The following is a 10322-nucleotide window of genomic DNA, read 5'->3' as shown; positions in this document are numbered from 1 at the left end:
GCACAAAGACTCATGGGAAGATTTGAATACTTCCAAAGAGGTAATAAAGGCATTTTTCCAGCTGCTGTTTTAGGTCAAATCTACAATAATGACAAAACTGGTCTACAGTTTTACTATTCCCAAGGATGATGTATGGGAATGGCTGGATGAAGACAGTAGCAACCCTGGCTTCCAACTTTGTCTATCGATGGCCCCAATGAAAGATTTCTAAATCTGCCAATGTGCACATCACCCGCAAATCTGGGGTTTACTTTATGTATGTATGTATGCGTATGTGTATATATATTCAGTATAATCCCACAAAATAAATAAGCTAATCCATCCAAGCCCCAGTCCCTTAAATTGAAAATTAAGCTAAACTGGCCAACCTCACAGATCCTTATCTTCCTTATTCTGAAGTCTGATTTGAAGAACTTTCTCTCCTAAACAGCAGAAGTGGTAGTTGGCAGGGATTTTTGTGATGGCAACCAGTCAATTCCATTGTGTGCCTCCAAATTCCACTGCGTACCAGTAAGTTCCACTGTGCGTGTCTAAGGACCCAATAGGTTCATTCCTGCATGCCAAGATCTCTGGAGGTGGATGACTTAGTTGTACTCCTCGCAGGTAGTTCATGGATTCTCTCCAACACTGAAGGGCTTCCAATACTTTGTCCATCACTCATATATGTTGTGATTGGACTTCCACACTGTTTTCGCCCTTCCCTTTCATCTGATACTGAAGGGAACAGATCCGTGCCCTGCCCCCATGCATCATCTTTTCTAATGACATCAGGTGGCCTATCAGCAGCCTGCCACTGATGAAAATGACAAAAAGATGGAAGGAGAGAAAGAGAGAGACAGAGAGTGAGCTTTCATGATTGTTATTATCTTGAAACCACAGTGTCACTTAACAAGTCTTCATATGTCACTTTTTTATCTTTTAACTGGCTGGTACTGATACATCATCAATTCAATACCATATGGTAGAAGATGTGTAGTTGGGCAAGCACTCATGTTTTCTGTAAGCTTTTCCAATATTGGTGAAAACACCCACATTATTACACATCACACTGAATATTTTAGTTTTCATGGCTAATAGGCATACGTTTCATATACATATCTTCCTCTAAATGGCTACTTGCAGAGGCATACGTTTCATATACATATCTTCCTCTAAATGGCTACTTGCAGAAAGTACATGTGCACTCAGTAACAAAGAATGTTTTCCGCCTTTTTCCAGTTTGCATAACCAGTCAATTTTTTTAATGGTTTGCAACCGCTTACCATGTGAGATACTTCCCAAAAACACATGGGTTTTGATGTATTGCCTGCAGCACTGCAGGTGAGGTTACTTGTGCATATGTGTGTGTGTGTGTGTTATTTGTATGGCCCACCTCATCTTATGCAGATGAGGAAGGTCGTGGCCCTTCAAAAGATGCTTGAAGTCATCAGGAGAATTGAGGCAAATTGATATATGGCACGCATCATGGAGGAGTATGGCAATACTCAGCAACCTTGCTAGATATAAATAATTCCAAGGACACTGAACAGTTGACCTTGATCTGGTTCCATCCGTAATTGGCTGCTAGCATGAAAATACATGGTGCTGAGTTAGGCTGCAGCTAGAAGTTCACAGGCCTGCATAAGATTGCAGAAATTAAGGTATTCCCAGGTTGGCTGTTTTGGTTCAAGATTTGTCACAGGCACTCTAGCACAAAGACTCATGGGAAGATTTGAATACTTCCAAAGAGGTAATAAAGGCATTTTTCCAGCTGCTGTTTTAGGTCAAATCTACAATAATGACAAAACTGGTCTACAGTTTTACTATTCCCAAGGATGATGTATGGGAATGGCTGGATGAAGACAGTAGCAACCCTGGCTTCCAACTTTGTCTATCGATGGCCCCAATGAAAGATTTCTAAATCTGCCAATGTGCACATCACCCGCAAATCTGGGGTTTACTTTATGTATGTATGTATGCGTATGTGTATATATATTCAGTATAATCCCACAAAATAAATAAGCTAATCCATCCAAGCCCCAGTCCCTTAAATTGAAAATTAAGCTAAACTGGCCAACCTCATAGATCCTTATCTTCCTTATTCTGAAGTCTGATTTGAAGAACTTTCTCTCCTAAACAGCAGAAGTGGTAGTTGGCAGGGATTTTTGTGATGGCAACCAGTCAATTCCATTGTGTGCCTCCAAATTCCACTGCGTACCAGTAAGTTCCACTGTGCGTGTCTAAGGACCCAATAGGTTCATTCCTGCATGCCAAGATCTCTATATCACCACAAATCTGATTCAAATTGAAATATATTTTCCCTATGTAGAACCTTTGTGAACAAATCCCCACCATAGATAAAGTTTAGAATCTCTGACTATAGTACATTCACATCAACCATGCATTTGATGTCTAGGCCAGTCCCTTATGACACTCCTGATTGGCTGTTGATAAGCCAATCACAGGGCTGGAAACTCTCAGTCTCTCGAGAGTTCACATAGGTAGGATGTATGTTCCACCTCTCTTGAGCGATACTTTTGAAAGATGTATCCCTCAGGAGAGGTGGAACATAGATCCGGCCCATGAGAACTCTCGAGATAGACTGAGATTTTCCAGGCCTGTAGTTGGCTTATCAACAGCCAATCAGGAGCATTGTAAGGGACTGGCGTAGACATCAAATGCACGGTTGATGTGAATCTACTATAGTTTTGCTTTATATGAAGGATAAACTCTCTATAATAAAAAAAACTAAATTTCAAAATTATTGCCCAAATGAGGCATGGATTACATCAGAATTAATTTATATATATATATATATATATATATATATATATATATATATATATAAATATATATACATATAGTACATGTACGTAAAATGTTCAGTACTGTAAATCTATGAAAATATATACTGTATGTAGTTATAAGTACCATTCCTACAAGCAGGCATAAAGAGATATTGCATATGCATAAGCATGTATCCCTGAATCAGTGTAAAAAATATTCATATATTTACAGGACCCAAATCAAGCCACATTATCCCTTAAAACAGAATATCCAAATATTCTTTCAAATGAAAGCAGCAAACAAACTGTGCAAGGTAAGACAACAAAAAGCATCTCATAAATGAAAAAGCATAATTTACTTGATCAGTAACTGAAACTCTTATGCTGAGTTAAAGAAAATGTATAATACAAAAGATTAAAAATATACATAGTAAAGAAATACACAACACATTAGTTTTGTTAAATTTCATTCAACAATGCTAGTTTGGGAATACAAAAACATTTGGATAAAAAAGATAATTTCGACTTTCTTTGAAAGTCACTAAAGGATCACCACCTCATAAAAAAAATGTGGTCTATATAATATAGAAGGAAACAAACTTCATCTCCCGCAAAAAGGTTACTGATGAAAAAATAAATCAATAAACATCAACAGTGCTTAAGCCACCCAAGCAACACATGCAACATGCTAATTTCATTCACTGGAATAATAATATAACTTTGCAGTCTAATTAGAGCAGCAGCTTCTATCAACTTTGTCAAACTGATTGAAAACTTAACCAAATGCAACATGTATGAGTTCAAATAAACTCGTGCAGCAGAGAAGTTCATTATACAGCTAAAACTTTTAAAAAATAAAAATAACAAAAATACACTTTAAAGCATATAAATGGTGAGTGAACTTATGATATACAGATTACAAAGGATTTAAGTACAGTATTTCATACAACATTCCAGAGACATGGGCATTACGTAGTTCAAAGCAATACATGGACCAAACTTTATTTATCTCACTTTTGTAGGAAGGAGAACATGCACAGTTGAACTTGGTGCAATGCAATAAGATCATAATCATAAACTGATGCCATAAGTATATGGCACTAAAAATAAGCATGAAAGTATTATCAGAATAAAATACTCCTTCCTGTTAACAATAATACGAATTCTTTAATAAATATTACGACACATCTTACCTGAACAGTTTTGAAGATATTTTCCCATCTCTGATTGATCTGCACAAGTTCTGGTTGCACACGTGCTTGGAAAAGTGTCCCGTGATTAATAAGATCTACAGCTGTATCCCGTATGTTTTCAATATGAGACTTGTAATTTTGCACCTCTGAAGCTACAGCCTATCAAAAAATAACATGGTCAAGATATCTAAACAGTTAATTTATAATGACTGAATGAGCATTTCTCTTTTATGATATTTTGAAAAATTCTTGCACTGCAAACAACAATATTCCAGATAATAATGCCTCAACTCAAGTCACTTTTAAAGTTGTAAATAATAAAAATATAAACATGTTTAACCTTAATAAGTCTGGCTTGATCGTTTGGCTCCATCTTGCTAAGATTTCCTAGTTGATGCTCAGTACTTTCCAACCACCCTTTGATTTCACCAAGGCCAACAATAAATTTCTCCATATCTGCTTCCTTTGAAACCTGTTCACTCTTGTGTCAAAAAGAAGAGATAAAATTGTTAAATCCCAACAATGAGAAGTACAATCCAATACCAAATGAAAAACTATTTAACAACTTACACCATACTTTTCAGCTAAATAAGGTGCACAATTTGATCTGAATAAATATTTATTAAGCTAAAAACCTGACTAAACCATCTCATGTCATAGAATTTGAAAATGGAGACAAAAACAAAATTAAAAGTGGACAGTAACAATAGAAATGAAAAAATCATGAGAAACAATTCAAGATGTAATGGCCACATTAGAAGGAGGTAAAAGCTTAATATTAGCTTATGAAAACGATAAAGCTAAGGTATTTTAGTAAGCAGTAAACAAGCAGTGAATTCTGAACAAACATGTTTTATACTTAACTGTAATCAAATTCACTAAGACAAATTTTCCTGTAAAGCAACAAACCTGCATATTCTTAAGCCTGTTTGTCAGCCTAGTGCTGACTCTCTCCCAAGTTAGAGCAATGTCATCAACTTGCTCTTTAACAGGTTGCAGAACTGTTGAGTCATCACACACAGAGGTAAGGGCTGCATAGGACTCGTGCAGACCTGTCAGCAAGGGCTTCTTGCGCCCAAGGTCATCAATTGCATGCTGTAAAGGATGGGTATGTACACTAGGTAATGGCAACATATTGTGACTATGCATGGAAAACTAAAGCCAGAGTGAAACGGCAAGATATTATTTTATTATTATGGGTGTGTTGTAATGGTGCCAAGGTATACCAACACAAGTTAGTATTTTGATGAAGTCAAACTTCAGGCTAGCAAGTTGATTAATTTTCAGAAGAGTAAATGCTCAGAGAATAAGCTCAAATAGGGCAGCACATAAAGTGAAAAGCTATAATGTCAAATATTTTCACATTTTCATTTCAAGAAACTATATGGACTTAAAAATGACTGGGATGAGGCCAAACAAATAAAATTTTCTATTGCATTCTAAAGAAATATAAAAAACTCTATAACAATCTAATAATGCTATTTTTTATTACAGACTCTTGGCCCAAGAAATAATGAAAGCTTTGAGTACTGAACTGTTATACAGCAGATAAATATAAGCACTGTGCTAAAATTAATGTCTAAAAGCCTCTTGTTTCTACTGTTGTGTGTACAAAATAATACAATAATTTCACATTTAGGATAATACTGTTACAAAAAATTTTATAATTTTTGTTACTGAAATTGTAAATTTGTTTCTTACCTGATCTGCTTTTGCAAAGTAATATGTTAATGTAAATATAACATTAAAAGTGTAACAAGATGTGGATACTTTTACTGATCTTGCAAGCATGGTAAATCCATAAACTGTCCTGGCAGGAAAGCTATTATATAAATATTTTAATTCTGATACAGCACTGATATATGCAGTAATTACCTGTGCAAAATGTAATTCTGCTTGTATGCATTTTGTAGGAACTGTAGCCTCCCTCTGATCAAGCTCACTCTCAGTGGTTGTCAGCCATTCTTCTAAATGACCAGCATCTTTCTGCACTTTACGACTATGGCGTAGTGTCCTTTCAAGAGTTCCTCTTTGCTCTGTGACAGCACCACCAAGCTAAAAAAAAAATTATTGTCAATGTCTAACCAACAGCTGAAATTAAAAACAATATGAGGGTTAGTCAATGTTAGTCCCAAACTATCAAATGGCTTTGGGGAAATGTTGTATTGAGAGGCATGCATACTAGACCAGAGGATTGTAAAGTAAGATGGCCACTTCCTTTTCCCCTACCACTGACTCCCAATAAAGTGCCAGTACACAACTATGGCTAGGTAGACTGATGAGAAGTGAGCAGGAATAAAGCTCCTGACCTCACAAATGGCAGCTTAACACTTGAATGAAGTTAACTGGAATATAAACGTCACACTTTGTAAAATACAAACCACTGCCTTATTAGAATTTATTATACTGGTATTCTAGATGCCCCACCAAATAAGAACCATGTTAAGGAATTATGATTTAAGGTAGAAGATGAATACCCTCCTAAACTGGAGAATTTTGCCCTCTGTTTTTCATCCTGAATCCTTAATAATCAGTGGAGGTAATGTACTTGCAGTACAGTGTCAAATTTACACTTAAAAAGTAATTTCTAAATTGCGAAGATGTCACTCTTTGTTCAACTGGCCATCTTGTACCCAGAAATTATGAGGTATTTGATTCATCATATTGTATTATGTATTTCAGAACAACCACTCATCCAACTGTAAATAAATGTTCATAAATATATAAAAACAGTTCCTTACATTGGAAGTTTTTCAAAAGATAGGACCACGTTTCTTTGTTTGTAATTACACTTGTCTGTACTATAGAAGAAGTCGTCATTATTAAATGAACATGTAAAAAAGTTCCTCATTTGAATTTCTTTTAAAGTGATTGCAACATAATTCTTTGTTTCACTGTGCAACCAAGTGGTCTGAAATTTTAAGATTTTTCATTAAAACAAGAGCAAGTGTCTCAACATAATAACTCCACACACCATGAGTTTGAAATATACTGGCGTTTACTCCTTTACATATCAATGGAATTCTGCAGTTCTGGCAGACTAAAATGTCCCACATCACCACAACCTCACTGGGGTCTCGTTCACTCATCATCTTCAAGGTAGGATTACACAAAATTTACCGCACATTATCATTACCTAATATGGTTTGGTATTTTAACTGACATGTAGTGTACATACACGATGCACTGTTGTTCACATTATGGGCTGTTAGATTTGAGCTGTGAGTAATTATTTTTTTTGTCTGCGCACATGTGCATCTACATTTACACAAGTTTCATGTTATGAAACACTATGCAAATACAGTTGCAATGCCCCTTTCACATCTCTCTTTCTTTCTCTCCCATAAACCCTTTTTTTTATATAGAGAATCACCCAGAGAGAGAGAGAGAGAGAGAGAGAGAGAGAGAGAGAGAGAGAGAGAGAGAGAGAGAGAAGAGTAATATTAAGCCAGAGAACTACATATACACATACCAGAAATAATACAAAACTGAACAAATAAGAAAAACTACATCAATACAGATAATAATTAAATAGGTACCGTGTAATGTCTAGATTTCATCTGTAACTTTTTGACATACTGATACCACGCTTTAACATACCAACTTTAAGCAATGCCACTACACTTAAATATGGTCACTGTAGTACAAGTAACTTATATTGTACTTTACTGAAGAATGCAAAAATTTGGGTAGCTTTGCACTGACATGTGGATTTGGAAAAAGATCATTCCATCTTGGATAACTTACGATTTGCAGTATTAAAAATATCATAATACTTAAATGGTAGTGAAATGCCCTTTCAGCTTTGTATAACCACCATATTTCCCACCCTACAACTCCAAATAAAGTCTTAGCCTACTTACTAGATGAACCTCGTTCTCTCCTTCCCTTTTTGCCATTTTTTTTATAACTTTGTCCCTCTTTTACTACAAGTTGTTTAGTGATTATACCATAGCTGCTTTCCTTTGCATTTATGTTGTGCCATTAAGAACCAAGTGTTTAGTATATTGAACTGGTTTGCTCCTCCAGCCTTACTGTGTTAGCTTTGTTTAATAAACCAAACCTAAGTCAGACTTTCCTCTTCAGTAGCCCCACTTTTTCTATAAGTTTACTCTGAATGGAAAAAAATTAGAGCATACCATTTACCATAGGGAAATGAAAGACGAAATATAAGTTACTTTATAATTTTGGCCTTCATAATACCCTTTCAAGAGTTTTTTAAATAAAAAAAATAGAAATTCAAAAGGCTGATGAAGGCCAAGCCAGCAGAGCAACATATATTTAGTGTCTCATTTCCCTATAGAGTAAGTGGTACTAATGAGGTAGGGGAAGAGAAGGGAAGTGAAAAGCAGATTTAATGGTCTGAGAAGAGAGGAGGATAACCAAGTATAACCCTTGTCTACTACTATCTACTACTATTCTTTAGCGTTCTTTGAATAAGTTCTGAACAAAAGCCCAAGTTGAAAATTATTAACTTGCCCACATGATACCAAAAACGCATTCAAAACTAAAACAGATGTTTGTATGAAAGTATACTTATCAAATTTACAGAAATCACAAAACTGTTAAACTTTTCAGTAGATTATATTAATTCTACAAAACATTACAAGTATTCATTACAGGTATGTAAATGTTTTCATAAAAACTAACTTACTTAGAACTACTCTCAGTAAATCTAGTACATAAGTGAAGCTGGTCTTGATTTTCCTCTTACTGCCGATGCAGGGATCCTAAAGCAGGGATTCTAGTCATAAAATGTTGGACAATTTACCTTGTTACCAAATGTTTTAGAAGAGACCAAAGACATAGTAGGACATATAAATCTCACAGTTCTGAGGCAGAGAAGCCTGGAACTTGCAACTCCAGGGGGGGGTTATAAAACATGTTCATCAATAGTTTGTCTCAAGTCATCCATAACCATAATCTGAAGCATAATTCATTTTTTTGTACAACATTACAGGTAGTCCCTGGTTAGTGGAAGGGGTGTTGTTGTTTCTGTTCCCATCCAAGCACCTCTAACCAAAAATTGCAGCCAACTGAAAATTGGCAATAATAGCACCAATAAACCAATTAATGGTGTCGCTAACTGGATATTGACACCGATAACTGGTTATCCAGTGCCAATTAACCGCTTACCAACTCTGATAAACTGCTCCTCGATGCCGATAAACTGCTTACCAGCACCAAAAGTCCAGTTAATGGCATCGCTAGCCAAGCACTGTAACACCAAAATGCTGTTAACTGATGCTGCCAGTAAGCAGGGACTGCCTGTATTGATTATTACAATTCAACATCACAAATCCTCATCCCACAGTCAGGTTACTCTAAGCAAGGACTGCCTGTATTGATTGTTACAATTCAACATCGGCAAATCATCATCCCACAGTCAGGTTACTCTAAGCAGGGACTGCCTGTATTGATTGTTACAATTCAACATCGCAAATCCTCATCCCACAGTCAGGTTACTCTAAGCAAGGACTGCCTGTATTGATTGTTACAATTCAACATCGGCAAATCATCATCCCACAGTCAGGTTACTCTAAGCAGGGACTGCCTGTATTGATTGTTACAATTCAACATCGCAAATCATCATCCCACAGTCAGGTTACTCTAAGCAGGGACTGCCTGTATTGATTGTTACAATTCAACATCGCAAATCATCATCCCACAGTCAGGTTACTCTAAGCAAGGACTGCCTGTATTGATTGTTACAATGAAACATTGCAAATCATCATCCCCCAGTCAGGTTACTCTAACTTTAAAAAGCCTGTATTTGAACACTTAAATGTCTTCAAACAATAATTCACCCATCAATTTTCAACCAGTATTATTAAAATTTAACACACAAGCAGCCTTGACCTGTCCAACTGATGACATAAATGTGTCAGATTTTTCTTTTGGTGACAGTGAAAATAAAAATTTTTAAATTAAATTTTAACAGTCACATTCCCCAAAAGAATGAACTCTACTAGGGTTCCTATGTATGGATTTGAAGATCTTAAATTAGCTTTGTACCTTATTACCATCATTCATGCAGAGCAATTAGTATAAGTGGAGTAGGTATTTAAATTTTTTTTTTTACTGCAAATGGCCCATAAAAAGGGTTAGGAATGGGTTTCACAAGCTAAATCTGATGTATTTGATGTCCTCTATTCTTGTTATAAATATTGTAGCCATATCCCAAAAAATAAAGATTTCTACTCTTAACCAGGTGGTCTTCTTAAGAACAAACTCAAAAGTTTGAATCCCACTCATTCCAATAATAGTATAAGATATAGAAATAACATCCACATAAATTAATAAGCAAACCAAATAGCCAAGGTATGTGATTTCATTTTGCAGTGAAAAGCAATATATAGAGTAC

The 10322-nt window shown here is 35.7% G+C and overlaps 1 protein-coding gene across 14 annotated transcripts in view; it reads right to left on the bottom strand.

Annotated features, from left to right (window-relative positions):
- The window catches only part of LOC135214883 (dystrophin-like), a 1767410-nt gene that overhangs the window by 1500492 nt on the left and 256596 nt on the right, over positions 1–10322 (bottom strand). For 13 of the 14 annotated variants that reach the window (XM_064249322.1, XM_064249323.1, XM_064249325.1 and 10 more), the window contains 4 exons: positions 5834–6013; positions 4868–5053; positions 4299–4439; positions 3959–4117 (listed from right to left, as the gene is read on the bottom strand). In XM_064249322.1, the coding sequence (XP_064105392.1) occupies positions 3959–4117; positions 4299–4439; positions 4868–5053; positions 5834–6013 (666 nt within the window). The remainder of the gene's footprint in view (positions 1–3958; positions 4118–4298; positions 4440–4867; positions 5054–5833; positions 6014–10322) is intronic. The other variant, XM_064249321.1, reaches the window with a different exon arrangement.

The sequence above is a fragment of the Macrobrachium nipponense genome, chromosome 46 (assembly GCF_015104395.2).
Source record: "Macrobrachium nipponense isolate FS-2020 chromosome 46, ASM1510439v2, whole genome shotgun sequence".
Lineage (NCBI taxonomy): Eukaryota > Metazoa > Arthropoda > Malacostraca > Decapoda > Palaemonidae > Macrobrachium > Macrobrachium nipponense.
The sequence above is the reverse complement of the archived record's forward strand: the minus strand, read 5'-3'. Positions and strand labels throughout refer to the sequence as shown.